The sequence below is a fragment of the Sander vitreus genome, chromosome 14, assembly GCF_031162955.1.
Source record: "Sander vitreus isolate 19-12246 chromosome 14, sanVit1, whole genome shotgun sequence".
Lineage (NCBI taxonomy): Eukaryota > Metazoa > Chordata > Actinopteri > Perciformes > Percidae > Sander > Sander vitreus.
In genome coordinates this window covers 21,621,876-21,641,913 of record NC_135868.1, presented here as the reverse complement: position 1 = coordinate 21,641,913, position 20,038 = coordinate 21,621,876, and the positions used below count along the sequence as shown (strand labels likewise).

The following is a 20,038-nucleotide window of genomic DNA, read 5'->3' as shown; positions in this document are numbered from 1 at the left end:
AATTTTTAAGACTGAGATTCAATTTTGATACTAATAACTATTGATAATCTAGAACATGTATTTTTTCTGTGTGAGTCGATGCAATTTAAATTTTTCTGGAGAGATCTGCAGAGCTGGTTACAGTCCAGGGAAATTGAGATACCACCTCTGACAATGAAGAATATAAAGTTTGGTGTTATTGTTGAAGATAGGAAGGTAGATTTTGTTCTCAACAACTTGGTGCTTTTAGGAAAACATTTTATACATAAATGTAGATATTTTAAGACCAAACCCTCCCTGATCCATTGGAAGAATGAGTTAAATCTTTTGTGTCGGACATTGAAACGGGTTAAGGATTAAAAAAAAAAGCCCTTGAATTGATTTATTTACTTGAAACTCTTAATTTAATTTGAGATAGGCCCTTCTATTTATTTTCTCTTATTTTATTTTTATTTATTTTATCTTTTTGTCGATTTGTTATATATATACGCTCCTAGGTTTTGTTTATATGCTCGACCTGAGGCAAAAGTTATTTTTGAAGTGGATGTGTAAATATGCCTCGTTTTTTTGTATATTTGCATTCTGAATGAGTGAATAAAATAAAAAATTAAATTAAATTAAAAAAAAACCTGGTTTTATACAGTCCATGGTACAAACAGATACCAAAGGTTGTGTTGGGTAGCTGTGTGACGTGTGAGGGGTAATCTGTGGTACTAATGGTCAATGTTGCTTTTATTGTTTTGAGTAGGAAAATCAGTCCATTAGTCACTTACAGGACTTTGCAGAGCAGGAAAGGTGGTATGACTAACAGAAATAGAAGGCTCCATATCTTTGGTCCTTGTTAGTCTGGCCAGTCCTATGTCCACAGTGCTGTGTAAGCTCTGGAGTTTGGTCTGGCTACACCACTCATCTATTCTCAGATTCTTGGGAAAAACACTCTGGCTTGTTTCTATTTCTATTTCTTTAAACCAATCACAATTGTCCTGGGTGGCACTAAGCCCTGGATGCAGCAATGGTGCATAGCCTGGACATGGATGTGATTATAACTGTAGTGAGTCTGAAGCTCCTGCTAAAACCTCAGGACTGGAGGGCGTACAAAACTCAAACTTGACACTAGATGTCAGTATCTTACAGAACATGGTCATATTATTGCCCCAATTACAAATCAAAGAGTCCAGAGCTACTACGGCACAGATATTGAAATCACAAGACGAAGCATAATTGAAAGGCATCATGATGTCAGGAGCGTGTGCAGACAATGATCGTAAAACAAAGTTACAGAGTAAAAAAAGCTGGGCTGCACTGAACTCAGGGTACTTACTGACGTCATGAGATGACACTACAGCCAGCAAGACTTTTGTGATACTTTTTTTTTAGGAACTGACTGTGAATGTCATGATACAGGCATCAAATGGAAACAGTTATTCAGTACGCCTACTGTGTTTCCGTTAGTATAGACATCTGATACTGGACTTATGAGGATGATACTGATATTCATATTTAAGAGTTTACAAACATCTGAAACACATACATTTTTAAAAAAAAAAAAAAAAAATCATGAATATAAAAAAAATATTAAGGAACTGACCTGGACACTTGTCAGTGCTCTCTGAAGGACAAACTATAAAATAAAGACACTATCTGTAAATGACCTCAAACATTTCATTGGCATTTTGTACTGCAATTACATATGTTACTTACAGTAGCCTTTTGTTCATCATATTGGCTAATACACTATATCAGCAATTAGCCAATATCAGTTGATATATCAGGTGTATTAAGAACTGTGTGGGTGAAAAAGACTGAAAAGACTGGAGTCTTTTTAAAGGGAAATTGCACCTCATATCTGTACACATTATAATGCAGTCAGGTGAATATTGTGACAAATCAGTTTCAGACTTTTAACCAGCCTTCCAATACAATATAATGTTATGATTTCACAGGTTTAGGCTTCTAATTCCTGCTGCTGCAGGATTCTGATTCAGTAACGTATTGTGTAATATCACTGCCAAAAAGGACTTTCTGGGAAAATCTGTTCCTTTAACTTTAAAGGAATCATTTGACAGTTTGGGAAATAGGCCTACGCTTACTCGCGGGACTATTTCTTTGCTGGGAGCAGTATCTTTCTGGAGTCTCTGCTGGCTGCCTGGCAACTGCTTAGAGCCTATTGACGGTCAAACACATAACCCCTTTAAAACAGCCAATTGTCGTTTTTACACTTTGGTTTTTGTACAGATTAAATTAACGAGGTATAAAGCGTTAATTGGTGAGCTTTAGAGGTGCAGGTAGGCGGAGAGCCAGGTAAACTGTTTCCCGTTTCCCCTTGTGCTAAGCTAAGTGACTGCTAGCGGCAGCTGCATATTTACTGCACAAACATTTGAAGAGTGGTATCAATCTTCTCATTTGACTCACTACAAAATAGGGAATAAGTGTATTTCCCAAAATGTTGAAATAAGTTATTGTTAGTGCGCAAAGCAGGCAATACACTCAACTGTGGCAGTAAGGGACAGCTGTGTGTGAGAGGACTCAGGTTCCTGTAACTCCTGCTATTGTGTATGAGTTCCGCCAACTCCCCAGACAAACAAAAGTGTAAGTTTAGAGCATGACATTAGAGTATACATTATTATAGTATAAATATTAGGGCTGTCACCGTTAACGCGTTAATCGCGATGCGATTAAGGGCCGACGCGATGCGATTAATTTTTTTTTAATCGCATTAATCGCATGCCGGCATTTATTAATTTATTTTACACTTCACTCGGCTTCGCGTCGTGCCTAACAAGCTACTATTTTGACCCTTTGCAGCACCGTTACTTATCATCAAGCTGCCGCTTCCTCCTAACACATCCTGCTGCTGCAGGCTGCAGGCATGATGGAGAAAGACAGCAGCAACACAATCTGAATGGAGCTTTTTATTTTCCAAAACTCCCGGACGGCTCGTAGACAAGTCGAAAGCCATATGCACGTTGTGTAAAGCCGAATTAAAATATCACCGAAGCACGTCAAGCTTGAGCTACCACCTACGGAGCTAAACATAGTAGTACAGTTAACGTGATGCTACCCGCTAGCATGCTGGAGAGTGCTACTTGCCGACCTGTGGATGAAACCAAATCCCTAAAAATTACTACAGCTCTTGCGAAACTAACTGCAGACCTGTCAGCATCGTAGAAGACTCGGGTCTTAAAGACGTACTACGGTTGGCATGTTCTGACCTGTCTCGTTGCCGTCGAGGGGGACAGTAGTTTCACCACACACAGCCTGTATGACACGGAGAAAGCAGCCAAACTGGAACTGCTGCAAGGTGCTGCAAACGCTGTCTCATTAACCAGTGATCACTGGACGTCAGTGAGTAATCAACATTATTTAGGAGTTACTAAACACTATATTGACTCTTGTAAGGATAGGGATTTTTTGTTTTTTAGTTAGGTACTTGGAGGAATTGTGCAATAATGACAGATTCACACATTTTTCTTTTGTTTACAGTAAATAATTACAAATCTTAAAATCAAGTTCATAAAGTTTCTTTGCATTCATTTGGTTCCCAATCAAGATACACTGGTAAGAATTGCTTTCGATTGTTAATACGTACTTAAAAACTGTTCTGAAATGCAAAAAAATAGAATTTTAATCATGTGATAAAATATGCGATTAATCGCAATTAACTATAGAAATTCAGCGATTAATCGTGATTGAACATTTTTAATCGTTTGACAGCCCTAATAAATATACATCTGTGCTACAAGGTAGTATTTGAGCCTTTTTCTAAAACACAACAGACAACACTCAAAAAATCATTAGTCCAATCACCGCCACCTAAGATGGTGAGCTGCACTCAAAACATTCACTTACTTATTCACAAATCCAAATGGAAGACCATTTGTGTTCAGTCTCTTCTCTTCTTCTTAGTTTAGTGCTCAGAGTACTGCTTGCACTCCACGTTTCTCCTTGATAACTATTCCTCCAAAATATTCTCCACATCCTACATTTCAACTTCACATTTCGGAGCTACAGAGAGAGCTCAATAATGAAGGCAGAACAAGACATAATCCAACATCCAACTGATTACGTTGTCCCATTTTGATCATCTTGTGGTGATTCAGATCCAAAAAGTGGCTTACTGCTGACTTATTGGTGCCAACTGTTGTCATGTCAATAGGCTAAATGTTTACCACATTCACTTTGACACATTACTATAACGCTGCAGATAGGTAATACCATTATTGTAGTAACAACCTGTACAATATGCCAAAGGAAAGCAAATGTGCTATTCTGCTGTACAACACACACTTCTTTGTGGCACAAAATAGACATGTTTTTCTTTTAGCAAAAACAGAGCTAGTGAAATTGGGTCAATGACGACAAGCCACATCCTCTTTGCAACAGGAAGCAAGGAGGTTTATGGGAAATGCAGTCTTTTGAATAACGCTAGCACTAATAATACCAATAGAGACCCTGCTTTCATTTGTTTACAATATAGGCTCACAATGTATTTGACAATGATGTACTGATGTTTAAATACACTACATATAGCACCTTTAATATGACACTATCAGATGTTTAGACCATATGGAGACATAATGTCAGGTTGGATGGAGCTTGGAGTGTGCAGGTTGCTCTATCTTTGCTCAGATTGAGCATTTCGTCCTGCGGTGCTCCACGTCTTCTGCCACAGAGTCCAGTTTGAGGCTTGAAGCATGGGCAAAGTGAGTGTTTTAAGTGTGACAGACGTTCATTAGACACTGTTAAGTAACAGAATGGTAGTGGCTGAGCTGGGAGAGGAAGTTTTAGGGTTAATAAAATGGGGGTCTTGTTCATCCCCAGAGTCCCCCTCTTGTTTTTGTGCTACAGTCAATGTTAGCTTGTTTAAACCGGCTTCTAGCGTCGCCTCGGCTCCCTCTGCTCTGTCACCTGCAACAAACACACAAACAGGCACATGCAATGGTTAACAAATGTGCAAGTGAACCAAGGATAAACCAATTTATCTTTGCAGAAAAAGAACTTTATTGAAAACAAAACACTTTCCAGGAGATGCCATCCACCTCTAGCATGGTGAATATGATGCTGTTTTAATCACTCTGCTGAACTATGGGAAACCCTTCACCCAAAAGAGACAATTCAGATTCCACACAAGTATATACAAACTCATTTATTTTTGTGTAGTCTGGGTCACACACCCAGGCTAAAACCTGTGAGCTCAACTTCAATTAATGCTGCTTTGAGCAAATATACTGTGTACAAGTTGTTTTTATTTATGAGTCAAGTCTCACATGGTCTTAAGTGTTGCTTTAATAGTTATTGGCAATAAAAGTTTAGTATTTTTTGCTGAATAATTTATTAGCTTCTGCATCTACATCTTTAGAGATGCTGGCATGTGTATTTCCTAGCTTTTGGAAGAGCCAGGCTAGCTGTTACCCACTGCTTCTAGTCTTCATGCTAAGCTAGGCTAACCAAGTCCTGACTCCAGCTCTGTCCTTAATCCCCTGACATGAAATTGGTATTGATCTTCCACTGTAGGATGAAGCATCACATCAGAAGTTAATGCACATGTACACGCTGATGTGATGAACACACACCTCTCTCCTGGTCACAGTCTGGAGAGGAAGCTCCACTGCACTGGCTGCGGGGGCCCAGGAGAGGTGAGGCATGCCCTGAACCCCACACTGAGTCTGGGTCATGAGAGCTACATGGGCTCGCTAACTCCAGTCCACCGGGACAGGAGGAGGAGTGGACGGAGGAAGAGGAAGAGGAGAGGTACGAGCAGGAGGTGTGGAGCGAGGAGGAGGGGTAAGGGCAGGGCATGTCCAGAGGGGTGGAGGCAGAGGTGGAAGGTTGGGAGGAGGATGAGGAACGTGAGGAGGGCATAGCTCGGGGGGAGGAGGTGGAATGAGGGTCGGTCTCCTCCTCTGAGCTGCAACTGTGACTGCCCTCTTCATCAATTGATACGGACACCACTGAAACACACACACACACACACACACACACACACACACACACACACACACACACACACACACAGATATACACATTAAACATGCCAACACACAGATGCACCAACAAAACAAAACAAAAACTCATAATGTCGATGGATGAAGTGAATGCATGTTCATTTTTAATCTTCAGTTACACTCACTTGACAGACCGTCTGACTCCATCTTGAAGTTAGCGATGTCCTCGTTGCCCCCATCTCCCTCCGCACCAACACCCTGCTCCCTGGTTCCCATGGCGAGGGAGCGTCGCTGGGCATGGATCTCTTCAGAGATGCTCTCTAAGTTGCGTAGTGCTGCGCGGTAGTTGGCCTTAGCCACCACCAATTTGGCCTGACGCTCATCCACGTGGCGCTTTAGTTGCTATGAGATATCAAACACAGTTTCTTAGTAAACACACCTTCTCAAACTTTATGTAAATAGGAATTATATACATTTTGACATGGTTTCCTAGGCTAAGTAAGCATGATATTTACTTTACACTTGATGATATTCAGCGTAGAGGTACTTTGAGCTAAGTACTTACGTCAGCATAAAAACAGGCTAACATATTTAGCAGGTATAATGTTTATCATGTTCGCCTTCTTAGTTTATCATGTCAGCATGCTAACATTTGCTAATTAACACTAAACAAAGGACAGCTGTCATTAGTTTTGCAGATATTTCGTAGTATTCAACATATTAAAGTGATAGTTTGGATACTTTGAAGTGGTTGTTGTCTGAGGTACTTATCCATAGTCAGTGTATTACCTACAGTAGACGGCGGACGCCACGCCGGAGGAACCGACATGGAAGCGAAGCAAAGTAGGCCTACTGCTGTGGACGGGCAGCAACAAAAGATATTTTAGCCACCTGAAAAAAGTGTAAGCTATATTTAAAATATTTTCACCCGTTTACCTTGCCGTCAGACAGCCTTTTTCCCGACGAGAAACTGAAGCTGTTATAGCCATGAAAACAGTAATTTTACTTGGCAGAACAAGGGAGTTGTTGGTCTACCGCTGCCTCAATCAGTTGATTTGTTAATGTTATTGTCTGACTTTGGTGTTTTATAGGGTTAGTTCAGATTCACCAAAGATTTACACAGTAACACAAAACAAAACTAACCGATCGAGGCAGTAGTAGACCAGCAACTCCTGTGTTCTGCTAGGTAAAATTACTGTTTTTGTGAAAGGAGTCTGGATGGATATAATGGCTTAGGTGGCTAAAATACATTTTGCTGCTTGTCATGCTGGCCCCGTTCACAGAAGTACATTGCTTAGCTTCCGTGTCGGTACTGTACAGCTGCTTCTCTAAACCCTAAGCCATCTACTGTAGGTAATACACTGACTATGGATAAGTTCCCTTATACAACCCTACTTTAAATATCCAAACTATCCCTTTTAAATGTTGACCTATGATGGTTAAGTTCACTAAAATTATTGCAATTTAACCTCAGGGGGACATGAATAAATGTGAAATATATTTTTATAAATGATGGATCAACTTATGGACCGACCAACATTAGTGTGGCTAAAAATGTATAAACTACAGTGCTTTGAACTGGTTTGGTTTGGTATCTTACCTTTAAATAGTTTAAAAGCCTGCTAACATACATACCTCAAGCTGTAGATAATACTTGGCTTTCAGTTCAAAATACGGCCTACAGGGGGAGAAAAAGAAGAAAAACTGAGAGAGAGAGGGAGGAAAAAACTGTGCCAAATGTCACTGGAGAAACTGCTGGAAGAATAACACTCCTCTGTGAGCAGTCACATTCCTTGGTTCTTAGAGAACACACCCCAACACTGCACAACCAACACATGAAACATCTGGACTGCATCAGATGACATAAACGTAGCCCTGCTTTCTCACACACTAACACACTCACACACAGCGAGGCCCAAGCAGGGGGAAAAAGAAAAGGAAACATTCAGAGAGAAGACAAAGGCACAGACCTGGATTTGTTGATGGAGCGTTTGAGTTTCTTCTCTAACTGCCTCATGTGGCTGATACAGGAATTGTAATTGGCTGCTGTTTTTCTGTGTTCAGCTTCACGGCGTGTTCTCGCATGCTCGGCCTCCATCACCTGAAACAATCAAGACAAGTTTATTTTCACTGTAGAAACCAAGCAACAGACAATTCCAGTATATTCATTATGACTATACTTCCACTTTCGTTTTCTCCAGCATCAGTAGCAGTCTAAACCTCACTGTCAAGCACAAATAACTTGTTAGGACGGAACCTTTTCAGTATTTTTAAGCTGTCTTGGATCATGTTCGTACCCTCTGTGTGGCATGGTTGAGCATTTCCTGCCAGGCAGAGTCAAACTGGCGGCTGTCCTCCTCCAGCAGCCTCTCCTCGGCCAGGGAAATGGTCTCCTTGGCTGCCCGCAGGATCTCCACCGCCCGCTGGAACTCTTGAGTGGCCTTTTGGGCTTCAACCTGGGCCTAGAGTTCAGAGAGAAGGGTCAGTGAAAATCACATCAAATGTGAAAGCGAGGTATAGCTACAAGTGTCCTGCTTGGAAGTACTACTTTTATCAGCTTTCAGGTGGTAAATGCTGCTGTGGAGCTTAAGGTTTAACCATAGACTGCCATTTCACTTTATTCTGAAGTGTGAAAAAGCTGACAGAGAGCTTAAATCAAAGCATCGTGACATTCCTTTGACACTAATTTCTACCAGCAAGTTGGCCCAGCCTTTGTCATCACATGATATGAGTGCAGCAGTTGTCCTTGCGTGTCCAGTGTGTGTCTTTATGTATTTCATGACCTATATTTCCCTTTTGAGGAACCATGGTTGATTCCTTATGACAGCCATAGAGGGGCGAAGAGCTCGCACATAGATACGACACACACAGAAAGACAACCCTGCCTTGATCAAATAGACAAACAGGGGCTTTGTCACTAAGAAAATCTGACACATTGTCAGTGGGCTCTTCCTGCCCACAGTCACAGTCAATAGTAGGATTCTTCCAATCATGCTGGACATATTTGGACCCACTCTCCACTCAGACAGGCGTGACTTAAAGGTCAGTATATTGTCTGAATAGAAAGCCATTACAGTAACTCCTATCAGCTTTCCTGGAATACGATAAGAAATAAGAAAATATGGTTAGCTGGGTTTAATGTAGGTCTATATCTTGTGAAAAGATAAAACTAAGCCGATGACATCACCAGGATTCAATATCAACATTGGGGAACCCCAGATAACAACATCTTATATATTTTACATGATAACAAGTCTGGTGTTAAAGGCATGAAAATAAACCAAAAAGACAGCATGCTGTTCTAGCTAAATTATCGCATTTAGTAGGGGCTGTGATACATTTACATACATTCCGTATATGCTGTACATATTGATTACCTCTACATATCGAACATTAATCACAAACAGAAGAAACAAACCTACCTCCTACCCATTTTCAGTTTAAGAAACTAAAATGGTTTATTGTAGGCTAAACAGTTACAGCAAGCACATCTGTGAACAATTCTGCTCCAAGCTATCTGGCATATCATTTTACTTCCATCAGGGACATCCAAAATGTTGCAACAACAGGCTGCCCCACTGATACGTTCCCTCTGATCCTTTAACAGCTTTATGGGGAGTTAGAGTACATTTTGTTCATTGCAACAGTTTAAAGGGACACATTTCCCTTTAAAACTGAAGGGTAATCGGTTGTTGCCCTGTACTGTAAGTCTGTCAGTATGCCCCTTGTCCTGTTTGAACTGTATTGTCTGTCTGCATTGAGTGTATACTACAATGTAAACAAACATTGCTGGTCTAGGTTGTGTTTCTATCCTTTTGCATTTTGAATGGATTATTGTATGCCAGTGTTGCAGCTAAATGGCCATTTCTAACTATGAAATAAAGCCATATATTCATGTTGAAACTATAGACCATTTCACTGTTTCAAACACAAATGGTTTGAAATCCAAATGGGTTCACATATCACTCATTAAATATTAATATATATTAATATTAATATATATATATATATTTATTGTTGGTCAGTTGGTAGATTGGGCGCACATATGCAGAGGTTTATTCCTCGACGCAGAAGGTCCAGGGTTCGAGTCCGACCTGTGACGGTTTTCCTGCATGTCTTCCCCCCTCTCTCTCCCCTTTCATATCTCAGCTTTCCTATCAAATAAAGGCAGAAATGGACCCTCAGTTTTCTAGTTGTCCGTCAGTGTCCTTCCCCACTAGACCACCTCCAGGGATGATCAACATAAAGAAACTACTTCATGTCCGTCAATCTGCAGACAAACTTAGTCTTTTCCTTCTGTTGCCTCCGATCTAACCCTAATATAATGTATTACATGTATCTATTGATAAAATAACCTGAAATCTACTCCACAGATGGGAAGCGACTCCGTGATGTTGAACCTTAATTGAAATATTGAGCTCTTTTTTTTTTCAGAGACCTGATAGCTGAGCTGGAGGAGAACTGCTCCACAATCTGAAGGTTGTGAGTACAAATCCCACTTGCACCATTTGTGTTTGTTCTGTTTCACAAAGGAAAGGAGTTTAGCGTGAGTAGAACTCATAAAAAAAAACTCAGAAGAGGAAATCAGTCTTCTTTTAGGACGAAGAGTAAAAACCCTTTATAAACTCTCCAAACAGGAAGTAACTCATAACTCAGATAAAACGGCTCAGAGGATTTTGATCCTGATATTTTTAACCTGGTCTCCTGCGATGTACGTAGTGTACAGTATGTATAGGTTTGAGAAACAAATGTCCACTGGAGGTGCTAAAGAGAAGAACTCTAATGTGAAATGTGCCCTGAAATGGGTTGTAGTTGACTCTATTTTTTATGTTTTTAATTATAAAATCAACAATATCTTAAAGCTGTTTTTTTTCGTGACGCTCAGCATGAATTTATATTGCACCATGTATTTTTTCAGTCGGGACTGCAGCAGATAAGCTGTATTGCTTTATTGTTTTTGATATTTATTAAAGTATAATTGTTGCTTTAATCAACATTTATTCCCTGGTTTTTATTTCTTCATTTTAATTTGTTATTATATTGGTCTTATTACCTGTAGAATATTACAGTATGCAAGACAGGACTCTACGAGGGCATTTATATGCCACAATGCAATGCGGTCAGTTATATCAGACAATCATATATATATATATATATATATATATACAACAAGTTGCTTGTGCTACATTGACTGTAGCACAAGCAACTGTTGCCCCCGATCTGACCCTAATATACCCCATGTATCTATTGATAAAATAACCTGAAAACCTACTCCACAGATGTGAAGCGACTCTGTGATGTTGAACCTTAATTGAAATATATCGTCCTAAAAGAAGACTGATTTCCTCCTCTGAGTTTTTTTTTTTTAATGAATTCAGGCACAGGCTAAACGCCTTTCCTTTGTGAAACAGAAAAAACACAAACAGGCTTTGAACTCACAAACTTCAGATTGTGGAGCATTTCTCCTCCAGCTCAGCTATCAGGTCACTGAAAAACAAAAAGCTCAATATTTCAATTAAGGTTCAACATCACGGAGTCGCTTCCCATCTGTGGAGTAGATTTCAGGTTATTTTATCAATAGATACATGTAATACATTATATTAGGGTTAGATCGGAGGCAACAGAAGGAAAAGACTAAGTTTGTCTGCAGATTGACGGACATGAAGTAGTTTCTTTATGTTGATCATCCCTGGAGATGGTCCAGTGGGGAAGGACACCAACGGACAACTAGGAGACACAGGTTCAAACCCTACCTGAGGTATTCAACACAGGAGTGTTTGTGATGAATGAATGTGGTCGCTTGTGCATTTCCAACAACGATTTCAACTTGAGAATTTTCAACGGTGATTTCAACTGTTACTTTTGCAAATTACTGTTTTTTAAACAATTACTTGTCATCACATTAAATTTGTTTTAGTCTGTAGGCTGTTCGTTGGAAAGTATTTAAAGTGTTAAACGCCTAACATATACAGAATTACATCACAGGTAACTACAATTTGTGTCACGTGACCCTCAACACAGAAAGAGAGATGATTAATATTAAAGAGACTGTCCTCCAAGAAACGCTCTCAGAGGTTGTTTGTTCAAGCAGCAATCACGACCTATATTTATGTTTTTAGTGGTGACCCCCTCTAGTGGCCGTAGTAGATATGACGGGAGCAAAGCAGGAAGTAAGGTGACCAACTGGCTGCAATAGTGTTCAGTTGTGTTCAGTATACTGTATATATAAGTTACTTAATTCTGATTCTAATAATTCTATTTAAGATGAGGCCCTACCACAAGGCTCCAGACCAGAGAGTAAAGGAGAGCATGCACAGCATCACGCAACAAATCAGACAGGTACATAATGAGTGTGCTAAGTGTCAGTAAAAGGGTGATAAGCAGAAAGATAGATGCTGTGGACAATAGTATTCTTAATTTAAAGGTACATTATAGAATGTATTCAGACTAATAATATAACATTTCTTTTGGAGAAACCGCTCTGTTGAGCTTGCAAATACCTTCATAATGTGGGATGTAAGCCCAATATTCACTCTCCTTTAAGCTCGGCTTTGGTCTCCACCAAATCCTGAGAGAAATGTCTTTTTACCTACTATGTTCACATGCTCGCTCTTAACTTTGTCTACCTGAAAAGTTAACATACAGAAAAGGCTACTGGGTTCATCAGAGCTTTTGAAATAGCTATTTGCTGCATCTGGAAACAATGAGAGTGGTAAGAATAAACTAATACAGTAAATGTGTGGGTTGTAAAACCAAAACATTGAGCTTAATAGTGCTAAAATGTTGAGTTGAGGGGAACTGCAGTTCGTTGTGTGCATGTCACTACGAGCGACACATTTCACATTAAACTGCTTTAACATAACAAACCCCAACAGTTCAGCGTATTTCTCCCAACGTTTTTTTCTCACGGCCTTCCCTGGCTTTCTGTTACATTAACCTCTGTGACATGACCCCCTGCCAATGTCAGCCATGTTGATGATAAAAGGCTTCAACAGTGACGTGAGCAAGCACAGATCTGCATTGTCTCAAACTAATTGTAGAAAATCCAAAAGCTGGCATCTTTTGTGTCCGAATTGTTGTTATATCTTAAGTGTTGCAGTGGTTGGACAGCCTACCCAAGGTGAAGAGATAGGAGTAAGGGGGTGGGAAGATAACAGTTGCTCTCTGCCCGTTATCTGTTAGTTTGACTGGCAAAGTTGAATCCCTCCTCCTTGTCCTCTATCATGACCCATTTCCCAGGCTTAGAGAAGAGAGGGGGTGCAGGGGAAACAGAAGGACTATGATAGATATTTAATGAGGAGAAAGCATATGTGAGGAACAGAGAAAGAACTGAGACTTTAACACTACTCATCAATGTTTTTTGTCAAGTTGGAGATGAAAAATCACACAAAAGTGCCCGTCCTTTACAGGACTTCCTGGACAGAGGAGCAGCAACCTTCCCTTCTCATGCAGGGTTGGTGTTTACTGATAGTGTTGTCAGTAGCTAAGCTGACCAAACACTGACTATGTGAGTGTGTCAGTGTGAATCATTTTTATTTCACATGTGAGATGCTGTCATCCTGTCTGATGCCTTTGACTCTAAAAAGCCACCTCATTTACAGTTTTCTGGAGGTGAGAGAATGAGTGGAAAGAGGTGGAGAGAGGTGACTAAAACATGGAGGGAGGTAGGGATTCAGGAGACAGACAGCCAGACAGACAGGCAGTGGTGCAGAAGAGAATGCTGGGTAAAAAGGACAAAAGATATGACAGTACAGGCAAATTCCTATACACCACCCCCCAGTTTGTTGGAATGTAGAAGGATAAACATGGGGGACTGAGGGCTGAGACTGGCTTATGGGTGGGGGTAGGTAGTGTGTGTGTGTGTGTGTGTGTGTGTGTGTGTGTGTGTGTGTGTGTGTTAGGGTAAGCATTTGAATCCCTTTAAAATAGGTTAAGTATTAAATATTAAATATGCATCCATAAATCATGACCAGACAATACGCTGGTTGAACCTGGGGGCTTCATCGGCTTTGCTCTTTTCAACACCCTTAATCACACACGCATGCACGTACGCACGCACGCACACACACACACACACACACACACACACACACACACACACACACACACACACACACACACACACATACAAACACACACACACACACATACCCAAAGCTAGAAAAAGGCTTTGGATTCTTTCACGTGAACGCATCAAAATCCAAAACCTCCCAGTAATCCTGACTCTCATGTGTTACTCTCAGAAGCTGATGCTAGTGGCAGGTAGTTTGTCATGTTGCAACAAAGTTAAGCAAGGACACACACACTCACATACATACACAGTCTATTTCAGTTTGGCAGCTCAGCTCTGACACACAAATGTCAGCCTTCTGATGAATGACTCATAAGCTTCTTTCTTACTGGCTGAGACGAGGGGTGCGCTGGACTCTAAATGTCTGGTGGTACCCAATCAGATCAAAGCCTCAAGAGGCTGGAACAATTCCACAGTAAAGGACATGCGGACATGACCCACTGAAGAGGGAACGGCACAGTTTATCCAATTTATACAATAATTGTTGGTTTACAATGTATTTATGTGAGGCCTTGTAGAGACAGTCACAACTAATTTCCTTAGTAAAGGAGTCAAGTCAAGTCAAATGTTTTTATAGAGCAACATTTTAAAACAACCCATGTTGACCAAAGTGCTGTACAGACTAGAGCAGGTAGCTAAAATCAGAAAAAAAGAACATAAACACACATTGCACACAGTAAATAGGCACACCAAAACAATAAAGAATCTATCCATCTATTTTTAGTTCCCTAACCATTGGGAACGTCACCCTATATTTGCATCTAGCTGCAACAGTGCAGCAAGCATGAAAACACAGATTATGAAAAATATGGCAAGACTAGCAGTTTCAGTGGAGCTCAGATATTCCTCTTCCCTCTTGTGTGTGTGTGTGTGTGTGTGTGTGTGTGTGCCTGTGTGTGTGCGTGCATGTGACAGTAATTTTGGATACAGAGGTGTGACTGAGTTTAAAAATAGGCATCACGTGACTGTGCTCTCTTTAAGTAGTTATACTCTGAGCTCTTTAATGTTCTCATTGCTAATCCTCAGTAAGCCTGCTCTCATACTTACTGTTTGCTGACCTCAGTCACTCTAGCTCTCCAGCTGTGTGTGCGTGCGTGCGTGCGTGCGTGTGTGCGTGCGTGTGTGTGTGTGTGTGTGTGTGTGTGTGTGTGTGTGTGTGTGTGCGTGTGTGCGTGTGTGTGTGTGTACCTGTCTTGCTACTTTGCGGGCTTCCCAGTAAGGTTTGGAGTCGTCCACAGCTCGTCCGATCCTCTTCACCTGCTCGTCCAGCTTCACCGTTGCTTCCACCAGCACAGCACGAAACCGCTGACGGCAGTCCTACACACAGATACACACACAGATATGCATTTCAAAACTGTTGACTGGAGGTGAAAAACTGGGAAATCAGTTTTGGTGATTTACTCGGTACAACTCTGTTTATTTTCTTGTTTTTAATGTTGTAAGCTTTAGCCATAAGTTGGCTTGCCTTGATTGCTTATGCTGTCCTGCTGGCCCTGATCAGTTTGGCTTGGCGCCTCCAAAGCAGCTCTTCTAATTCAAGTCATCACTAAACCATTACCCATATACAAGCACATGCAGTGATGTACACAGCTGGGCGAATATTCCAATATCTTCTGTCCCAATATAGGTCATTTTACATCTCGATAAAGATATATACCACGATATAACATGTTTTCTGGTAATTCAATAAATAAAATAAATAGCACATATGTGTATTTTAAGTGTATGGATTTCTTTTTAAAACTCGTGTCTTTGAGTGTTGTAAAATGTGCTATATAAATAAAATTTGGTGTATTTGTGTATTTGCTCATTTTCTTAAGAACGTTTGTGCAAAATGAACATAATGTGCAAGGATCAGAACGTAAAGCATCCTCCAGATGATGTAAATATTGCTCAGTTTTTCAACATTGTGTTATAAATGATATATAAAAATCTATACGATAGACATTTTCATATCGTTTTGACGATATATATTGTGGTATGGCCCAGTCCTACCTGTATCTCAAGTATAGTTTTTGCTCCTCAGTGTTGTTGAGTAAACATAATACACTCTATGGTGGTGAAATCATGTTGAAATGTGTAATGATGTGTGTGTGTGTGTGTGTGTGTGTGTGTGTGTGTGTGTGTGTGTGTGTGTGTGTGTGTGTGTGTGTGTGTGTGCGTGCGCGTGCAATCAGGTCTGTAATCACCTAATCCAAGTTACTGAGTGTGTGTACAGGTATGTGTTCCTGCATGTGTTGTACTTTACAGAGGGGAGAGTCTGAAAGGCAACAGCACCTGCATCCTGTTCGTAAAACTGACGGACGAGAACAAGAGAGGGTAAAAGAGGGAAAAGGGAGAGGGCCCTACAGGAAGCACACTTCCCGTCACATTATTACGTCTCCTGACTTCCTGCTCCTGCCATGAAATAGTGACACGGCGTGCATGTGGGAAGTAAAATGTGTACGCTAACTGGTCATATATTGTAAGTGATAGCACACACTATTCATCTCTAACACACACAATCTTCTATCGCTGCCATAAAAGATTTACCTTTCTGTTGGCAGAGTATGAGAACCCTTTAACCTCATTGTCTCAGCTTTTCCTGAATCTACTGTACATGGTCCTTAATCAACCCCAGACTCTGCAGCCTGCCAGCGACACTTTTCACATTCTTCAGCTCCCGACTTTCACTCTACCTCACGATGAATCGCCTTCTTTCTTTTTCTGTTTGCTTATGTCTGTGTATATGCAGTATTTATATCAGTGGCACAACTGTTGCTTCAAAATATTGCAAAAAAGTTAGCTTTTTCCAAAAAACAGCAAACAGCAGTTAAATCCTTTTACACCAGATGGGTAAACATGACCAGGATCTACTGTATAATAATTACCCAGTATTTAGATGGAAGCATGAATTAGGCAATATGTAACAATGGTTCCATCGCTTAGATGTGCATATACAAAATCCTGTCCCCTGCCACTGTCTGTTATCAACTTTATTCCAGCACTAGTTTGTGGCATCTGGACGTGAGTGAAGGTCTGATCTAATCTAATGAGAAACAGAAGGGGCCTACTTTAAGGAAAAGAAAAAACATATCTGCCTCTGGAATGTTTTTACTTTTGCTGAACACTAACCTTTCTAGTAAATGTTTAAATCCAAGTGAGCGCTGTTAGAGAGAAAAAAAACCAACTACAATCCATATTTCTGCTGTTTCTTGCTGAATTTTACAGCCTCTTTCCTCTTTAAGTGTTTGGTATGTTTTTAAAGGAAATGAGGAGAGCACTTGGGATTTAGATTGCTCCAACTGTGCCATTCAAATATTATATTTAACATTCTTATCACAGTTACACCTCTTGTTGCACTAAGACTTCAGAGTTCAGAGTACAGTGCAGTGTTATTAAGGAGTGACAGCTGCTGCTTCCGTTTTTCCACATTTCCCTCAGAAGCAGCTCCCGCATTTAGACAATTTCCATCTTTGCAACACAGTCAGTGTAAACTGTTTCTATTCAATGGCCATTTTGCTAGGCAAATTCCTGAAAACACACGAAACGGAACTGGAAATGAGATGAGTTATTTCACAGCACCGGCAGGATTGGGGCCTTAACTTTAGACTTAATGGCTTCTTGAGATGCCTGTTTTTGCAGCGCAGCTCAGCCATAACTAAGTGTTTACCCCAGCAGGGAGAGGCACTGATGATAATTGTGTTGCAAGTTGGTGTTTCGTCTTACCTCCAGCTCACTCTCCCAGCGGTTAATGTCATCTGTAGACTGATTCAACTTCTCCAGTTCTCCCTGTTTCCATAAAGCATAGCATGCACGGAGAGAAAAGGCACAAAGAGAACAGATTGTGAGTGTAAACTGTGTGACTTCTCTTTACCAAATTACTGAGCATGCAGCCCTTCCCAGTGTGTGTGTGTGTGTGTGTGTGTGTGTGTGTGTGTGTGTGTGTGTGTGTGTGTGTGTGTGTGTGTGTGTGTGTTCTTGTTTAACTACATTCGTGGGGTCAAAAACCGGGAGTCCAGTATACTTGTGGGGTCCAGACAGCTTTGTGCGGCCAAAATGCTGGACCCCACAACTTTGAAGGGCTGTTTAAGGGTTAAGATTTGGTTTTAGGATTAGGGTTAGAATTAGGTTATGGTTATGGTGAGGGTAAGGGTTAAGGTTAGGCATTTAGTTGTGATGGTTAAGGTTAGGGTAAGGGGCTAGGGAATGCATTATGTCAATGACGGGTCCCCACAAAGATAGTGAGACGCACATGTGTGTGTGTGTGTGTGTGTGTGTGTGTGTGTGTGTGTGTGTGTGTGTGTGTGTGTGTGTGTGTTGAGAAAGCATTAAAGGGACATATATTCTCAAATCTATTTCATATTGCATGAGTAGAAAGAACAATTGACAAATTCAGTTAACAATGAATTATTATATTATATTATTTAGCCTATAAGTGGAACTGTAGTTGCTGTAATATAGTATTATTATGATAAAGTAGTAATATTTCACATTTTCCTGGCTTTTACTGGCTGTGTAAATTCCACTGAATGTAATAGGCGATTACACACAACCTGACTACTTTTAACTGGGCTTCCCATTTTCATCTCAATGTCACTTTCACTGGTGGCAACATCTGGATCCAATTTAAAAAAAAAAAAAAATACTCACCTGGATTCTTGGATCCACTTGTTCTTCTTCCACCTCAGCACACTGGGAGTCCTCCTCACAATTATTCCCATTTCGTAAAGGATCCATTTTCAGAATATGTGGAAATCTGAAAATGTGGGTCTTCACTGCAAACAAAGCGCGACCCCGGGGTGCTGGACAGCAGGGGTATCCAGCAGTGATCCGCCCTCCCTAACCTTTACACAGAGCACATTGCATGCTCCATGCTTCGGTTCCAGTGAGTTTAAAGGACCAAAGGGACTCCGCTGTCTGCAGAGGAGCGCGTCTGACCGCTGGGAGATCCCACACACACTGTAGGATCATAACCTCAGGGATAGGCAGCAGAGCCACTGTGGAAAAGAAAGTATTAAACTAACGATCATGATCAATATGACTACTTCTGGTTTGAACTTTCAAAATAAAAGCCAATTTAGTGTAGAAGCAGACTATTTTGTCAAAAAGTGGGCATGATGAGTATGTTAAACAACCTTATCAAATAAGAAATTTCAGAAAACATACTGGCAGTCCCACTTGGCGTAGGGCTGGGAAATATCGGTATTATATCAGACATCAATATATGAGGCTAGACTTTGTCTTACATTTTGGATATCGTAAAATTGTGATATGCACGTGTTGTCTTTTCCTGGTTTCAAAGGCTGCAGTACAGTAAAGTGATGTCATTTTTTAACTTACCAGACTTGCTAGCTGTTCTATTATGTGCCTTTACCTATTTAGTCATTGTATCCACATTATTGGTAATTATTTATCTAAACTCTCATTGTGGTAATAGTTTGTGGAAGCACCAATAGTCAACCCTACAATATCGCCGCAATATAGACATCAATGTATTGGGTCAAAAGTATTGTCATATTTGATATTCTCCTTATCGCCCAGCTCTACGATGGAGGAACCTCAGCTGTGGTTTTGAGGGTGGAGAGAGTTTCCCTAGATTATCATGTCCATTCAGGAATCAAACTTGAGACCTTACAGTTACAAGCCCTCAATTGCATGATGTTAGCTACTACAGTATAGTATATACTATACTGTAAATTTGGCCTCATACACAAAACCTACACAATGTGTATGTCTATATTGTTTCAACCCATAGTTTAGGGCCTCACCAGTCATTTAATTGACCACTGCAGTAACAAATATGTTCACATACTGTCATTTTGATTCATAGATTTTTTTTTTAATGCATATTTTGAGACTTTCTCAATTAGGCCTAATCCTAATTTAGAATATGCCTATAGACATTTTTTCTGTGTACTGGTAATATAAGACTTGTCATTTAGATAATGGTCTGCAACTTTAATGTGCTTAACACAGGCTAGCTTATATGACAGATGTATTGCCCACATATACCTATTTCCCCCAAATTACGCTTTTATTTTGACGGGACACACGCTCATAT

The 20,038-nt window shown here is 40.4% G+C and overlaps 1 protein-coding gene across 1 annotated transcript; it reads right to left on the bottom strand.

Annotated features, from left to right (window-relative positions):
* Positions 1–3,662: 3,662 nt before the first annotated feature.
* On the bottom strand, positions 3,663–18,963 carry LOC144529061 (SH3 domain-binding protein 5-like). The gene is made up of 9 exons (XM_078267998.1): positions 18,628–18,963; positions 17,704–17,766; positions 15,184–15,312; positions 8,222–8,386; positions 7,895–8,025; positions 7,560–7,602; positions 6,110–6,326; positions 5,553–5,930; positions 3,663–4,887 (listed from the first exon to the last, which is right to left on the bottom strand). The coding sequence occupies exons 1-9, from the start codon at positions 18,712–18,714 to the stop codon at positions 4,712–4,714; spliced, it is 1,389 nt and encodes a 462-aa protein (XP_078124124.1). The 5' UTR covers positions 18,715–18,963; the 3' UTR covers positions 3,663–4,711.
* Between the last annotated feature and the right edge of the window lie 1,075 nt (positions 18,964–20,038).